The sequence below is a fragment of the Notechis scutatus genome, chromosome 5 (assembly GCF_049901735.1).
Source record: "Notechis scutatus isolate UNSWTSFEM ecotype Mainland chromosome 5, rNotScu1.2, whole genome shotgun sequence".
Taxonomy (NCBI): Eukaryota; Metazoa; Chordata; class Lepidosauria; order Squamata; family Elapidae; genus Notechis; species Notechis scutatus.
In genome coordinates this window covers 73,247,059-73,265,746 of record NC_142013.1, presented here as the reverse complement: position 1 = coordinate 73,265,746, position 18,688 = coordinate 73,247,059, and the positions used below count along the sequence as shown (strand labels likewise).

The window sequence follows — 18,688 nt, the reverse complement described above, 5'->3', positions numbered from 1 at the left end:
TGGCTATATCTGTCAATTATCATTTGCTAAAATAAGACACCAAAGTGCTATTATCTACTTGACTTCATCTGTTTGTGAGGCTCTATACAGATTTGAGCAGTTGTACTATTAAATATTCTTAAATTAAGCAATATGAGTAGATATTTTTGTTTGAATAGGAATAAACTTTTAAGAGATATTTTTGAGCAAGAGGAAAGATCTCATCCACTGGAATTTCTGTGCCCACATACTGTAGCTATATCATAGCTATAAAAGGTAGAAGAATAGAGCTTAAGTTCATTAAGAGAGATTCCCAAATGTTTGGTTCGTTTTGAATTGTAAAAGCATTTAGAGGCACTTTTACAAATGGTATATTATCATGGACAGGACCAAATACAAAACACTGACTCAAAGTCACACTGTTAAGGTGTCACTTCACACAGCTTTCCAGGAGTTAATCTACATCCTGGACAGTTGGTCTTGATTAGTCTTTTTTCTAGACAGATAGGCACACCTCCCAACAAAGCACTGTGCTGCAGTCTGGCTATCATTTTTAGTGGCTAAAACACTTCTTTGCTCTTTCTGGGACCAGAAGCATTTTTAGAACTAAATGCTGGAGTTCAATTCTTAGCAACACTCTAACCTTCTGTTTAATCGTTTATTTAAAATTCTATTACAATGTAAATGTTAGATGTACCATCAGCCCAGAAAATTCTCACTGCAGACACATTTGCACCTTTGCCATGATGCATGAAACCCAGGGTTTTAGCACAGATGGAGCACTAAAGGCTTGGACAATCTTAGACATTTAACTTAAGTTAGTTTTATTAAAACAGGCTTGAAAATTAAGGTATTCATATAAAAATCATTAAAGGATTGTTCTAAAGGTATTAGGGTTATTATTACTAGCATTTTATTAAAAAGGTAGATAATTAACTTCATCATGGTTAATATTGTTCATAGTGTTATTTAAGTACATATGCCAGGGGTTCTGAAATAAAAAGCCTTTGGACAACTATTATAAAACGTGATAAATTATGATCAACATTTCCCTAATAGAGGCAAATAAAAGAAAATTAACAAATTACTCACGATAACTGGGAAGCTTTCCTTCTCAGCAAATAGTCTACAACATCTGGATCAGTCTCAAGCAGACTAATTAGAACTTCATTTTGAAGGTCTGCTGGGACCTATACATTAATGAAACATCAAAAAACAAATAGCAAAAGGATACACCTCTATTTTTAAATATGAATTAATATAATCACAAATGTAATACAATCTACTCCAGTTAAATAACATACAAAATACTTCACCTTTCTTTAAATATACTTTCCATTATCTTTAATCATTTTTCATATTTATAAAATAAGTACTTTATAATCCAGCAAACCACTTAGCTTGCCTTTCAAAGAGCTACAAGATTATTTATATGGTAATTGCTACAGGAAATAGGCAAACAAATTTCATGCAATTCTTTTTAGACATCAAGTTAAAATGAAATAAGAAAAAGATAAGAAAACGAATCTATTATAAATGAAATGGCCAGGCTAATTAATTCCTTTCCCCATTTATAAGGTAAGTATATACATAAATGCTAAACAAATGCATGAAACATAGTCACCTGTACATATCCTCATTAATAAAAACTATATTCTTATGAATATTAACATAATTCAAAGCCATATTTCTGTATCTGAAATTATCCACAAATTTTTAAAACTTAAGAAAATTGAAATTATACTGTATTTGTCCATTATTGAGAGACAGAGACAGAAAAGCCCCCAATTTGCCTTTCTAACAGGCTTTAATTATTTTTGCCTCTTTCCAAAATTTTAATTACAAACTTTTAATTTTTAAAAACTGCTTATTTATTTTAACCTTTTATTGTACACCACCCAAGATGTAGCAAAATAATCAGGGGCCTTCTTTTACCAGCAACTGTTATGCTACCAGTAGTTCACCATGCCAAATTTTCATTTCTGTTTGTTATGGTCCAATTTATTTATTCACTGTACAGACATTGTCTCACGAGTGAATATTTTTAAGTGTTAAAAAAGACACTATTACGTAGTGTCCAATTTCAAAAAGTAAAGACTAAACTAAAAATTATTCTACACAAAAAAACTCTGTTAAATGTAAAAAGAGGGAGGAAATCTTCACCCACCATAAAGAGCATTTCATAGTTTTCTAACATCTTCTGTACAACAGCAATAATGGCAGCGCTCTCCTCAGCACGTGCTGTGCTTTGAACAGTAAATTCTTTGTCTGTTGTCTTCTGCTTGTGCAACAGATTAGGTCCAAATATGGTGGCTAGGTTGAGTGATGTCATTTTGTTCCCAGGGATCTAAAAAGAAAAGAAATAAAATGCTGTACAATTTAACTGGCAATGGATTCCTAGCACTTTGTGTAGGTAGTTTCGGTTTAGCTAACCTGGCTAGGATCCTGCCTTTTCTAAATCACTTTGTGCCATATAGAAAGAGCATTCCACCAAGGGGAATCAATAGGAGCCACACTAAGTTATGTGTGGAATTTGAGGGGTGGTATTTCTCTCAAGAAACCTGCAAGTTCTAAAAGTTTTTGAATGCAGGAATAATCCTTTTGCATGAATAAAAGAGAGAATGATACAAACATAGTTAAGTCAATTAAAGCAAGTGATGATTAATAAAACCAAATATACTCTGAATTAAACCTAAATTATTATGCCTTGCTTAGAAATAGTTCATAAGATGGTTCATTAACTGTATTCCTTATCATACTGCTGATCAAAATATTATTATTTAATTATTTGATTTGTTTGCCATCCATTTTGCTTCAAGGTGAACTGCAGTGCTAATTTCACAATAAAAATCAATGAAATAAACTTACTTCCTGGCTATCTTCATCTTTTCTGTCTTCTGCATGGCTGGCTACAGTAGCTAAGAACTGAAGGAGTCGATGTAAGGTGTCACAATTGCAGGGAGGTAGAAGATAAATTAGAAGTCGCAGAGTATTTAATTGTTCATGGGGGTCCATTACTAAAAAAGAAAAAAAATGAAATACACTTATTAATTGCACTACTTTGTGTAACACTATTATCAGCTATTTCAGTTTTCTGTACATTTTAATATTTTCAGGCATTTCATTGATCAAATACACCTATGTAACATCTGAAATATTAAATGTTTTAGAATATTCAGTTATTATATTAGGGGGGTGTAGAAAAACCTAAGAGCCAATTTTTGTGTGCTAGTTAAGACAACAGTCCAGAAACTGGGAACCATGCATATTCTAATCCTGCTTTAGACATAATGCAAGCCTTGTGCCAGCCACTTTCTCTCAGCCCTCAGAGTGAGGCAATGGCAAACCATTTCTGAAAAACCATGCCAAGAAAAATGCAGGTACTTGTCCGGCTAGTCTCCAAAAATTGGATATGATTGTATAAAAAAAACCCCAAAACCCTTCCATAACATTGTGAGATGTGATGACTCAGCGGCGTTGTATATAATATTATCATAACCAAAATATATGTGATCCAAAGATCAAAACATGTAGACTATTTTGAATTCCCTAGTCCTCTTTTAGCATTCTATACATTAAATTATTATAAGACAGAATGAAGATGATTGTTAAATGAACCATTTTAATTAGTATTTTATCCCCAATCTAATTTTGAAAACCAATCCACTGAGACATATCAGGCAATTTAAGTTGACAGCTTAAATTTTTCTCCATGTCAAAATATAAAGAAAGTGACCACTCGTACATTATGAATCACTGGAATCAGAAACATGCCCATGATCTGCATGAAATGCAGAGTTTAAATAAAGATAAGCACAATCTTAAACTGATTTTGATTTATAAGGGTGGCAGTTTATCAACCATTTAAATCGGCAGATAGGTAGACAGACGGACATATATAGCCAGACAGACTGCTCACAGAGTGTGTTGATAAAAGGAGTGTAAAGCTCTCTGGTCAGGAGTGGGTCAGGCATATCACGAAGGAATTCCTTTAATAAAGCTGCTACATCATGAATGCTTTGTTCTTCATCCAGTACTACATCCACACCACGGTCAAACTCTTCACGTAACTAGAAACAGAAGCCATGTCAAACATTTACATTATTATATTACACTTTTTTTTTTTAAAAAAAGGTGATGATATAGTTTTAGCTTGTAGTCAGACCCTTTCCCAAGTCTGGCTTATGCATTTTTCTCTTTACACGGAACAAATTGATGTAATGATATTGTTTTCTGTGGAAAAGGGCTTATTTCAGAATTAAAATTTGCAGCATACAAAGAACTTAGGAAATATAAAAACCTTAATATTCCAGTGGTGTTGGATTATTAAAAGAAAATAACAGTAAAGGTTATTCTTCCAAATTGATATCATATTAGATGAATTCTACCACTGCATTACATGTCTAGATTTAACAAGATGCATTTTTTTGTTATTGTGTTTTATTCACCTCTGAATAAACCCTACTTTTATAATAATAAAACTTTATAAATAAAAAACTTTGTAATAAATAATTGCAAAAGAGTTAGGTAATAATAAATTATAATAATGCTTTAATTTAAAGCACATTATTAATCTATTTGTAGCTCTTAGAATTTTGAATGGTCATTTTGACTGTAGTCTATTCCTAATAAACTAAATCAAAAATTTATAAAACGGTGCAGGTTATAATACCCACATTCCTGATCATTGGCCTTAATGGTTACAAAAAATATCTAAAAACTGGTTACCTATTTCTGGTTTACATGATCATCTAAATTAATAACTTGTTAGTGACATATTAAAATGAATCTAATCAAATATTTCATAGAAATAGAAGCAAATCCACCTTAGCTCAAAGAATTATCAGGACAACCTGTTTCTTTTAAATATACTAATTGAAACTGATATGGAAATAAGAAAATGTTTTAGAAAAAAATGATTGTAATTTTAAGACAATACATAACTGATATTCAGATGTCTTATATTTCTTGTACCATTTAGGTACCAGATAAGAAATTGAAAACTATTTTAAAAACAGACACTAATGTTACTGGAAATATATAGAAGAAAGATTCCAGATCTAAAAAACACATTTTAAAAAGAATTGATATTTTCCTGGTTGTATTACGATTACATATTTAGAGTAGGACTATCATGAAAGATGACACTGACCAAAATATATAAATATAAAATAGTGAGTTTCATGATATTCATGAGAAATGATAAAAACTTACCTGTCTTACCCTTTTTTTTGAGCTCCCAACTCGGAATATGCCTACTGTCTGGAGACCTGTAAAATGACATGTCAATTTAAAATAAATAATAATAATAATAATAATAATAATAATAATAATAATAATAATAATAATAATAATAATGTGTTTATACAAATGCATATAAATATACAATAAAGTTAGAACATTAGTAAACTATTTTGTATCACTATGCAATATACAATATTATAAATATTGTAATATTTGTGTTTCTTATTCCTACCCTATCAGAACATAGCATAAATCCAAAATATGCAAACAATTTAGGAGGAAATGTGTTCCGTGCAATCTCCTTCAGTAAAGCCTACTTGTACATCATTATAGATTATTTTTTAAAAAATTGCACATTATTTAAAAGTGACACTAGAGGGAAGTCTAAGACCAATGGTGCCCATGCAAAATTGCATAAAACATTTATAAAAGGATGTTAGCCCTGAATTCACTTGAATTTGTATTTCTATATTCAAAAATACACATAGCCCTTGGTTAGAAAAGCCGACAAATATTCTTGGTACCAGCTTAGATTTTACAAGAGGAATAGAAAGGATGAGAATAAGTATGGGTGTGAAATATTTAACCTTGGTTTTCAGGCTGCATGTAGCTTCCAGAGCCCTTCTAGCACTAGACCCAAACTCAGCAAATTAGTAAACCAATGCTTGATTTTCTTTTGAATTTGAGCATAGTGTGCTAACCCACATTAAAATTACTAATATCCCATCTCAAATGTTAATCTCAGTTGTGTGCCGGAGATTATTTTATAATCTGAAGGTTTATTATAGCTACCTTCCTGAACCAAGTAAAGCCAACAATTTGATTTCCTCGCGTATCTCCCAATTATATCCCTACATTATACAACAGTTGACCAAAATATTTGTGGCATTTCACAATTTTAACTATTTTTTAAAACTATCACTCGCAGCAGCTACAGAAAAACAAAATACCCCAAAATTCTCAAATTCTGCAGTAGAAGTAGAAATTGCTTTACTTGTTAATATAATATTCCTCAACTTGTAACTGGTTACCGCTTGATGTTATAAAGAACTTATGAGCTGGCTCCAAAGTTCTGACAGCTGCCCTCTTCCTGTGGTAATGTGGCCACATGCTGAGACCTTGGTATGTAAATGCAAATGGCATTTACTGCCATTTACAGCATCCTGCAGTCACGTGAACATATTTTATGACATTTTTGCCAAAACCTGGCATTTACTTTTGGTTTTTAGCAAAAACACCGATAGTGAATAATGGTCTCACTTTACACTTCTGTGTTCACTTAACAACCACATCTTTCACTTAATGACTGCCACTGCTTAATGACAACAATTATTTAAGCAGGGGGAAAAAGGAATTAGAATTAAAAATTTGTGGTCTGATGGGATGATAAAAGGGAGAATGATTCGGAAAATGGCTAAAGAGAGAAGGAAAAGCAGAAAAAGGAAGTGCAAAAGGAAAATCAAAAGAGGGAGAGAGAAAAGGAGGGGAATAAGAACGGGGAAAAAGGGAATTAACAGAAAGGACCAGAAAATAAAGAGGAACAGGAAACAAACAAGGATGAAAAGAAGGTACACTGTTCAAAGAGTGAGAGATAATGGGTTTAAAAAAAGGGATAAGGAAGGGGATTCCGCAAGGCAATGTGTTGGGATGTATAAGAATATACTGAAAATAGCATTTTGCAATGTATAGATCATTTATAGAGAAAATATAATGCGGAATCTGAGAAAAATATATATATTTGTGTTTTTATACTAGATAGGGAGATATTAAGAAGAATGAAGGTGGTTAGCTCGAATTATTAACTAGAGGGGACAATTATATTTACAGATAAGGATTGATAAAATGACAAATGTGACAGAAAAAATAATATGAGAAATGACAATAGAAAGGAGATGAGAATTTTAGATAACATTGAAAAATAAGATATGAGAATATACTAAGAAAAATGGAAGGATATATTAGGATTTGGAATTGAATAAATGAACATAGAATTGAGATGAGAATTTTAGATAATATTGTAAAATAAGATAAGAGAACATGAATTGGGATTGGATAAGTTTAATATTTAATAATGATAAGGATGATGTAATATGAAATTAAACAAATAAAATGAATAGGTAACTATGGTCGTGTTTGTATTGAGATGTGAAACCTGGAACCGTACTGCTTGCCAAATGAGAATTTTTTATTTAAAAAAAATAAAATGAAAACAGGGAGAAAATTGAATAATGGAATTATTAGGTATGTTTAACTGATATGGTGGGTAGGCATTTGGAGAGAGTAAGGTTAAAATAAATATTGAAGAAGTATGAATTAATATAAATATATGCAATGAGAGATGTATGATATATTGATGCCACACTGTTAATGTATTGTTGTTATATGTAGATTGAAATAAAGCATTTTTGGGAAAAAGAAAAAAAGGAAAGTATTCAGACAGAATGGTTTAGGTTTCTGTGATGGCTGTGACTCATTGATCTTCAGTGTGTATTCCCCCATTTTTAATTTAATGATTGTATTTAGGGCAACTTTTTGCAAGCAAAGAAGCTTTTTGTATTTTTATACAGATAATCCTTGACTTACAACAGTTCATTTATTGACAATGGCACTGAAAAAAGTGACTTATGACCATTTTTCACACTTACGACCATTGCAGCATTCCCATGACATGTGATAAAAATTCAGATGGTTGACAACTGTCTCACATTTATGACGGTTGTAGTCTCCTAGGGACATGTGATCCCCTTTTGCAACCTTCTGACAAGCAAAGTCAATGGGGAGGCCAGATTCACTTAACAGCCATGTTACTAACTTAACAAATTCAGTGATTCGCTTAACAAATGTGGCAAGAAAAGTCATTAAATGGTGCAAAATTCACTTAATAAATTTCTCACTTAGCAACATAAATTTTGGGCTCAATTGTGGTTGTAAGTCAAGGAGAGGCAAGGCCAGGTGTGACAAGGACTGGCTGGGAGGGGAGGGGTGAGGTGGGGCCAGGCATGGCAAGGAGAGGCGGGGCGAGGCAAGGCGCCCCTCGATGTGAGTGATGGGCACACCCACGCCTGCCCAGCTGGTCATTAGGGCAGAGAACCAGGTGTTAAATTATTTGAATCCCACTACTGAATAGAATCCATATAATTTTTAGTGCTCTCTGAACAGGCACATATTCAATTCGTTAATCTAATTCAACACTTTGAGTCAGTTCACCTGGTCAGGTGACGTCTGGTTTATATTCATTCAAATTTGGAAAGTTTATTTAATTTGGGGATTCGATCAAATTGCTTTCAAACTCCAAATCAAGGTACTATAAGATGTGTGTATATTTTGGATAAAATATACTTACCATGTTTTTCTAAATGCTGACAGCAGCTATCTATAAGCCGAGGAACTTGCCTGTAAATAGGATTGAGGCTTAATTTTTTGTCCCTGGATTTTTCTTTCTTGTTCTGTGCTTCAGCAGGCAAGGATAACTGTAGAGCTTCTAGTAATCGAGACTGACTATCATCAAGATCAGTAATAGAATCCACTGACATTGCACCCTACAATATACAAACATGCATTTGGTAAAGATGAAGAACACTTTTCTCTTTAATCTATCATAAAACAAAATATTAGCCTATAACAGAAGGTATTAACTGGGGCAGAAATCTATTCAATACTCCCCTCTAAGTGACAACTGATTATTACAGCTTTCAATAGGTAGCTCAAGGCAAATGCCATGATTGTACTAGTCATATTATATGCTACTTGTTGCATGCCTGTCCAAACTGAGGTAATTCTGAGGCTGTAATTGTTTGATGCACTCCCATTCATCAGTTACTCCAGCTCATTTACTTTGTTCCTATTCCCAATCAAAACAGAGGCAATTGCTGCCATACCCAGCAACATTTGTATTTTCACCTGAAAATTGCTGCTCACTAGACATGGCGAACCGCAAACATTTTGCTTAAGATGAGAAAAGAACAGCAACATCTCTCCAAAGGTAATAAATCCCCATTTCCACACAACTTTGTCTAGAAATGGCTTCTTGCCCAACAACTACTGTTAATTCTCTATTAGTAACATCTACTAGATCAGTGATGGGATTCAGCCAGTTCGCACCAGTTCGAGAGAACCAATTGTTAACATTCTGAGCAGTTTGGTGAACTGGTTGTTGGATGAAATCATTAGGGCAGAGAACCGGTTGTTAAATTATTTGAATCCCACCACTGTACTAGATGTTAGTATCATTATTAGTTAATTTCTTCTGGTAAGTATTTAAGGCAAATAACAAAAAATTAAACAGTTTATAAAAAGTTTGAAATACAGATTAAAAACTATAAACATTAAAATGATCTATTGAAAGTGTTCATTAAGAGCTATATTAGGAACTTGTGCATCTGTACTTTCAAATAGTTTTATTTTATCTGCTGTTTATTCTGCAGTAGTTATAAATAAGACTGCATTTTTCTGTGAATCCAAATTGCTTGATGAGAAATGTATCAGTGTGTATATGTGTCTGCAAATTTATACCTCTGTCAACATTCTGCTCTGATCATAACCTATAATGAAATATAGGCCTCTGAGATTCCTGAGGTGGTAGAAACCTGCCCCAGTTCACTCTTTCAGGAAAGTAGGACTTCGTGACTCCATTTAGTTGACATAAAAGAACTTTTACTGAAAGAAATTGATTGCAGTAAAGTCAGGTGGAATCTGGTATTCCTACACAAAATACAAATCTATTCTTTTCACTTTACACTCGCTCCCTACATGACCAATCCCCCGGCCAGCAATGTGATGTCAGTAAGATGTTTTGATAAACTCTGAGATATCAAACTGGTAATGTTCCATTCTCAGGGTAAATGGCCTTGAAGATCCTGGTATAAGCCAGTTTGGTGATCTGGTCTTCTTCCATTGTCTCTCCTCCTTCCCTATTTTCCATGTTTGAAGTTATAACAGCACCCAATAACCACCCCCCCACAGCTGTAATGGCAGAGCACCAGCAAGGTGCCAGGCCGGTGATGATGGACCTGACCTGCTGCCCCCCTGAACATAGGTATTAGTCCTGCAGAACAAAAAATAAGAGAGAGAAATACAAAGCAATTCAGTAACAATGCTACTTAAGTTTGTCAGGATACTAGTTGTGGAAGTGTTTTAGAAATCTAGCAGCTTTAATGTGGCACCAGTCAACCCACTCAGTTTTGGAAGGGGGAAAGTCTTTCCATGTGATTAAGTACTGTATCTTCCCTCAATGCTTACAGGAATCCAGAATGTCCTTAATTTCAAAGTGTTGTTCATCTTCAATCATGAGGGGGATGCAGCGGTGATTTGATTTCAGGTTTGAGGAAGCTGCAAAGGAATATTGGGTGGACTTGTCTAAGGAATTTTGGCAGGTCCAATTCATGATTATGGGGTTTATGATTTGTTTAATGAAAAATGGGCCCACATATTTTGGTCCTAATTTTTTGGATGGCTGTCTGGACTGCAAATATTTTGTTGACCTGGTCACCTACTACAAAGTCTTTACGTTTCACTCACTTTTTATCAGCCTGTTTTTTATACATGTCTCTCTCCTAAAGTGATTTCCTCACCACAGGACAGGTGTTTCATATTTGGGACACCCAATCTTTCAGGGAGGCAATTGGTGGATCATTTAGAGGTTGTTCAGGCATGGAAACAAAATCCTGACCAGTGGCTAATTTGAATGGGATGAAACCCATTGTGCTGTGCACCGAATTGTTATAAGCCACCTCAGCAAATGGCAGGAGGTCTATCCAATTATTTTGTTGATAATTAACATCTAAGGTACTGTTGCATCTAAGGTACTGTTCCAGGACTGAATCTCACATTTGCACCCCCCTTAGTTTGGGGGATGATGACTAGATCTGTCCCTAGAAGTTTTAAAAATCCCTGCCAAAACCTTGAGGTGAATTGCACCCCTTGATCTGAGATGCATTGTGGGGCTCCGTGCAGTCTGTAGATGTGCTGTATGAATACTTTAGCCAGGGTATATGCAGAGGGGATCTTCTGGCATGGTATGAAATGCACCTGCTTGGAGAATAGGTATGTCACTAGCCAGATCACTGTGTTTCCTGAACTCTCAGGGAGATCCAATATGGAAGTCCATGGAAATTTCCCTCCAAAGTACGTTCAACGCTCAGCCAATGGCTGGGAGAGACATGGGGTTTTCCCCCATTGCTTGGGCAACTAATCACGTAGCTTTCAATGTCTTTATTTAGAGATGGCAACCAGAATTGTCTCTTAATTAGGTGCAAGTTTTTTATAAACCCAAAATCCCTTGCAGTTTTAGTGTTGTGGCTTTTCCCTAGGATCACCAGTCTTTGTCTTCATTTATCAACTTCATGAAGACAGTGGTGGTCCACCCAAGTCAATCCATCTCACATAGAGTATTTGCCTTTATGGGATTGAAACCACTTGTTGGTTTTAGTGCAACTCTGAGGACTGCGGCTACATTGCTGTCTAGCTGGTGTTTCATTTTATCTTGAGTTCGGGTGGTTATGGGGCTGAGAGTTGGGATGGGATTACTGGTCTAATCAGTTCTGGTTTGGTCTGTTATACTGAGGCATCTGGGACAAGGCATCTGCAAGGAAGTTTTCCCCCCGGGGGGGGGGGGGTAGCATAGAGTGAACCCAATGCGATTAAAGTACTGTGCCCAGACCTGCTTGGGCGATAGCCTCCAGGGGTTCTTTAGTGCCTATAGATCATTATGATCAGTCTACATCTTGAAGGGTATTTTACTCTCCTCTAGGAAATGTCTCATGGTTAGGAGTGCCCAACACACTGCATAAGCCTCTTTTTCCCAAACCACCCACCTGCGTTTAGTCTGTGAGTTTTTTGGATGTATAAGCACATAGTTGCAGGGTTCCATGCTGGTTATGTTGACTGCTGCAGCATTAGCATCCACTTGGATGACAAATGAAGCAGTGGGATCCGTGTGCTTCAACACTGGTTTGGCTGCGAACAGCAGTTTCAGTTTTTCGAACACCACCAGATATTCCATGTCCATTTGAGAAGTTGACTGGGTTTAGGCTTATCTCCCCTATTTGCTTTTAGAAGGTTAGCAATGGGAAGGCATTGCTATAACTCTCTGGGTTGACCACAATTGCAGATTCCGTTTAATGTCAGGCCTGCCCCAATCTACTCTTTTAGGAAAGTAAGACTTGTGAGTCCATTTTGTTGAAGCAAAAGAACTTTTACTGAAATAAACTGGTTGCAATAAAATCAGGTGGAATGGGGTATTCCCATGCAAAATGCTATTTTCATTTTCTACTCCCTCCCCCCATGACTAATCCCCCAGCCAGCCAATGTGATACCAGTAAGATGTTTTGATAAACTCTGAGGTGTCAAACTGGTAACATTCCATTCTCATGACAAACGGCCTTGAAGATCCTGGTGCAAGCCAGTTTGGTGATGTGGTCTTCTTCCATGGTAACTCCCCACTTCCTATTTCCCACATTTGAAATTACAGCAATAGCACACAATAAACTCCTATCCTCCTTCCCCCCTCCTGTTCTAATAGCAGGGCACCAGAAAGGCACTAAGCTGGTGATGGTGGTCCTGACAAAAGTCTTATTATTGTGTAAATATAAAAGAAACTAAGGTAAACAATAAAGTTAAACAAACAAATAAATAGCAAATATGTGTATTCTGAAGCAACTTGAAGTATACAACCAGTGAGACAACTGTTTTGATGAGAAATCCTTCAACTTTTGTTCAGTGTTTACTGTGCTGTCCAGACAGTTTAGAGTTAATGGGATTTGGATAGTTAGGTAGCAATTGTAAGCTGTCCCCTTAAGGGAATGCATCATGGTAAATGTAGTTAAGGTATCCTGGGAAATGTAGTCCATATCACGTGACCACATCTGTAATCCTGATTGGTCACTAAATTGACCCTCGATGGGTAGGAGGAGTTATCCTCACTCTTGGCTGAACTCACGGACTCGTGGTAACTGTTCTACCTCTATCGCCACGAGATGAGAGAAAAAGGATAGAAGATAATCATCTTTTTACCTACAAGACAGATATGCAAAGGATTGGTCATTAAAGAAGAACTTTGTCACAAATGTGATGAATGAGGATACCTGATGAACCAATAAAAGTACTTTGTTATGGATGTTTTATGGAGTTTATCTATCTGCATCTGTACAGGATACAGAACATTTACTGACAAAAGAGATTTACCATGAGGAAACAATTCATTGGGGCATATTTTTAAGTATTGCAGGTCACATTATGGTGACAAAGTTTGATGTCAAAACTTCTTGTTAATTGTTTGTATGAATAGAATAAAAGTAACTTTTTTAATTTTAACAGATTGTCATTTAAACTGTCCTGAGGATGATCCTATAAGTATGAGGAGCTGAGTGATATAGGATTTCATGGGTGACTTGCATCACAAACTGGATTTGGAAGTAAACCAATGAACAGTGTGGTGAACTTAGCATGTGTGCACACTTGTAATTCTCCTACCGATAACAAGCAAGAGGGCCATTGCATTTTGGATCAACTGAAGCTTCCAAGTGATCTCCAATATAGAATGCATTGCAATAGTCTATCTGCAAGGTGATCAGGGCATGAATCACTGTTGTCAGGTAATCCCCAAAAGGTCATTTTTGATTGTCAACAAATAGCACCTCAGTCTTTCAGGGATTTGACTTAGTTTTGATCCAGCTTGTAGAATTAGTTCAAGACTTAACAACATCCCTGGTCTAGTTTTTGATATACAACTGTAAATCTTCACATACTGATGATACTGCAAACAAGCCCCCCCCCCCCAATGTCTTTATGCAGATATTAAACACCCCACTCTGGAGCAACTACAGGCACGGCTGTTCAGCCTCCAATACAATGCTTATAATTGCAATTGCCCAGAAGGATACTGTAGCTGATGGATTATGCATATTTTCTAATTTGAAAAAAGTAATAGAAATGTGGTATGGTATTTGGTTTTTCTTAGTCTTCATATTCCTCATAGAGTAGCAATTAAAAAAGTGTATATAGTTGATATTTGAAACAATGAAGCTTTACTTTTATTCAGAAAGACTTCTGGTGTACAAAATACAGCATATAATTTGGAACAGCTCTCTTACTATCTATAAAAATAACTAAATGAGCAACATTTTCTTCGATAGCATTATTAAAGGTAATATGGGACCCAAAATACATAATCTCTATAAGTCCAAAGGTATGTGAGCTAAATACTATAGTTATTACATTCCTCAACTATCAAAAATGACTTAGCTGCAGTCTCCTAAAGCAGCATCAAATACTCTTGCCATCTGCACTTTAAAGAAATAGTATTACAGGTAGTTGAGTTACAACCACTCATTCAGCAACCATCCAAACCTACAGTAGCACTGAATAAAATGTGCTTATGCCCAGTCTCCAAGTAACAGTCACGAATGTCAGTTTTCATACGAGAACTGAGAAAGAAGGTCTTGAGTGGCCAGCAGCTGCCTTGTGGATAGCCTGGCCAGACATCTCATCAGGAGTAGGGGCAAGAAGGTGGTGAAAGTCAACTGGGAAAGAGAGTGGGTGGCTATGACTTCGTGCCATGCTGCTGGATTGGGATGACTGAGACTTCACACTGTACTGCTGAGCCAGGCTGGGTTGCCTGTGGCTTCATATTGAGCTGGGGCAGTTACAGCTTCATGCTGTGTTATGGGCCTGTGCTGATTTTTCCCAGGGCAGCTGTAACTTTTGGCTGTGGGTCAAGGATTTCTTGCAGCCCCAGAGCCATAGTGTGCCATGAAGCCCATGAATCACATAGTTCTGGGGCTGCATGACACCCCAAAAGGCAGGGTGCAGGACAGCCAAAAGGGCAGAGATGGGGATGAATAGGCAGTTGGGGGAGTTGAACGGAGGCTGTCTATTTCCTTAGAAGAACCAAGGATTGGGGCTGGAAAGGGTGTCCTTAGTTAACAACTGGTAGGATTTGGTTGACAACAGCAACAGGGAGTATTGGGATTTCTGTTGCTAAGCAATATGGTCCCCTGATGTTGAGCTTTATGACATTTCTTAGCGATGGAAATTCCAATTGCCATTATAAATTGAGGACTACCTCTCATGGAATGAAAGATGAAATTGTAGGTTAAAGCAATAAGTTTTGCTTTTTGAAATAACATATGTACAAAGTCACTGAATCCAGACTTCAGATTATTAGGCGCCCATGGATTCTCAGTATGAAAACACAAACATTCTTTATTCAAAAGATGGCAAGATTATCAGATAATTCATGAGAATTATTAGGTTCTTTTAGGACGGAACCAGTAATTTTTAATATGCAATATGAATTCACTGATGCAGCATACTGTATGCACTGCAGAGAGAAAAATGTCACAGGCAGGATTGGAAAAACTCCAGATTAAACAAATTCTGGAAATATGCTACTTGTTGATAATAGATGCGTAAGTGGACTGATTCAGTATATGGCAGCTTCCAATGTTTTTAAATGACTGACCATTAATCTTGTAACTACATAAACCATCTTTTATACTATAAACATATTTGAGACTGAGATGAGGTGGAGAAATATCTGGGTTTGTGCGTGTGCATTTGAAAGGGAGGGAGGGAGGGGGAGGAGAGAGAACACAACAGAGAAAGGAGTTTCTTTTTCAGTAATTTGAAATACTAAGTAGAAACTGACTGGGGAAAAGGAAAGTTTCCAAAGAATCCTTATGTCCCTTGAGGTGCTGGCAAGAGATTTGCGTCTATTTTGTTCTCTCCCACGAACAGCTGGGAAAGGCAATGACCATTAAAATACTAATTTCTATCATTTTTACTAGGGCTGGCTTTAGTTTTAGTATAAACTAACAAATCAGAGACTCCAGCTTCAGTAAGCAAAGGAAGGTCCCACAATATTTGCAGTAGCCACTAAGCAATGTATAGGCACTTACTCTTCTCCGAGCCCTGGGGGCTGGTTCTGGTGTATTGGGCGAAGTAGATTCATTTGGTGTTTCCGAGGTGGAACTAAGAGATGAATTACTGCTTGAGAGTTCTTTGTTCTGTCTTTTACTCCCAAAAGGTAAAAGGGACGTTACAAGTTCTGAAACATCTCTCTGCTCTTCTCTGTGAACATCTTGCTTCAATTTGTATGCCCGATCATTTGCTATTACTTGTGATAAAGGCATTCCAAAAGCCTGGGGTATGAATTCTGAAAAAGAAACAAAACCTTATGTATCAAAGGCTAATAACTCTAGCAGTCGACATTTTGAAAATGGATTTAATAAATCCTCAGCCAATAGACATGGTGAGCATCTTTTAACATTGGTTGCTTAGTTAAAAGTCAGCTTTCTCAACTGATGTTTTTAAAATATACTTGATTGCAGTTTCTGTGGTTCTCAGCAATTCTTAATGGAAAATAAGGATTTGGAGTAGGAAAAGATAAAAAAGCACATAAAAAGATAAAAAAGCACATAAAAATACACAATAAAGGTGTACTGTTATGTTTACTTTTGGCAATTCCTGAACTTCCAAATATTTTAAATTTGTTTTTAAAAAGACAACTAAATAAAGATATGGAAGCCAGGTAAAACATGGGTAAACATCTGCCATAATCAAAAAAGAATTCCCATCTAGAATTCATAGCAAGAAACCTAAATATCAATTATCTCTTTCAATGGTCAATCAAATTTTAATAACTTGTGAATGAATATTTTTAGACTATGGTTTAGGATTTATTTTGACTAATACCGAAGTAATGTAGTTTCAATGTTATTATAAAAGAAAATAACCTCAAAGTTTAAAGAGCAGCAAAATATGGAATAACAAATACTTTATTGAAATACTGTAATTTCCAAGAAATGAGGAATATCCATTTTATATTAGTAAGAGGTTATCTTCTCTTGTCTATATACGCAGTTGCATGCTAACATCACTAGTGGAATTATTATTGGAACAAGTTAAACATAAACAATAAAAAAATATGTTATAGTAACATAGAACAAGAAGAAAGTAAACATGGGAGAAGAACATATCTGGTTTGGGGGTCATAATACATGAAGGATCAAATATTTATTCACAGCAGTGCACCTTTTCTTGGAAATGATCAGCAATGGAATGAGGTATGGAATTCTAGCATGTCATTAGGTATAATAAAAGCAGCCAATAGAGGATTCATAGCAATTGTCGAATTACATAGTTGTTATAGCTAGAACAATCAAGGGTATTATTTGCATATCTTTTCAAAGTAAAAAGGAAATCTACACTGGAACACATTATTTCTCTCTTTAATTTACTTTAAAAAGTCCTATTTAATTATACTAATTCATTATGTTCCAGTAGAATTTAATCTTTATCAGAAAATAAAGTTGTTGTGGGAAATAGCATGAAAACAATTAAGCAATAACAGGAGTTGCAGCCTATTGATTACAGGAAAGGTAGAGAAGGAAACAAGAGGGTCAGCCATATGGGACTTAATTCTCACTAACAGAGATAAAATTATAGAAGGGGTTGAAGACCCTTGGAAGAGTGACCATGCAACATTGAAATTCAACATAATGCAAGCACAAGGAATAGAGCAAAGTCAAACTAGTCTTGGACTTCAAAAGAGCTGTTATCAATTAACTTAGAGAGAGCTTTGAGAAGGATTCCACAGATGAGAATCCTCAATGGGAAATAACACAAGAAGCTTGGGAAACTTTGAAAAGTGAGATTATAAAAGCCCAGTCTTGCACAATTCCAATGAAAAAGAAAAATAAGAGAGCTCAAAATAAACCAGTATGGGTGCACAAGGAACTTTCTGATAAACTGAAAGATAAAAAGGACAAGTATAAAAAATGGAAAGAAGGGCACATAATTAAGGCAGAATATCAGCAAATAGCCTGAACCTGCAAAAGTGAAATCAGGAAAGCTAAGGCTCAAAATGAACTGAGGCTGGCAACAATTGTCAAAAATAACAAGGACAAAAAAAGGCTTTTTTCAACATGTTAACATTAAATTATTGGTCCATAATGGGGAAAAAAACGGCAAGAAAGTAACAGCAAGCATGGAGAAAGTAGAATTGCTTAACTCATTGTTTGCATTTATCTTTCTATCTTTATACAAGAGGGGGAAAAAACAGTACCTGCTCAATGGTATTAACTGTGAGAAGGATTTTGGAGTACTAGGGGATAATCACTTAAATATGTGTTCAAGCTGCCAAAAAATCCAAATCAATCCAAGCTGCATTAATAGAGGAATAAAATCATGATCAAGTGTTACAACCCCTTGGTAAGACCATAGTGCATTCAGTTTTGGTCACCATGATATAAAAAAGATGTTTAGGCTTTAGAACAGGGGTGTCAAACTGGATTTCTTTGAGGGCCAGATCAGCATTGTAATTCTCCTCGGTGGGCTGGTGGGGGGTGGGGAGATGGGACAGACTCTTCTTGCAACACCTTGCTGGCCAAATGGGGCCTGGAGGGCCACGTCCTTGTTTTCGGCCTCCTCGCCTTCCAGCAGCACTCTCCTGGCCAAAAATGGGCTG

General features: G+C 35.8%; 1 protein-coding gene across 5 annotated transcripts in view; it reads right to left on the bottom strand.

Annotated features, from left to right (window-relative positions):
• ARHGAP6 (Rho GTPase activating protein 6) overlaps positions 1-18,688 on the bottom strand; it is a 253,848-nt gene that overhangs the window by 11,882 nt on the left and 223,278 nt on the right. For all 5 annotated transcript variants that reach the window (XM_087967042.1, XM_087967043.1, XM_026666909.2 and 2 more), the window contains exons 4-10: positions 16,119-16,375; positions 8,567-8,762; positions 5,194-5,249; positions 3,899-4,049; positions 2,848-2,996; positions 2,147-2,326; positions 1,072-1,169 (exon numbers count right to left, since the gene is read on the bottom strand). In XM_087967042.1, coding sequence (XP_087823168.1) covers positions 1,072-1,169; positions 2,147-2,326; positions 2,848-2,996; positions 3,899-4,049; positions 5,194-5,249; positions 8,567-8,762; positions 16,119-16,375 — 1,087 coding nt within the window. The remainder of the gene's footprint in view (positions 1-1,071; positions 1,170-2,146; positions 2,327-2,847; positions 2,997-3,898; positions 4,050-5,193; positions 5,250-8,566; positions 8,763-16,118; positions 16,376-18,688) is intronic.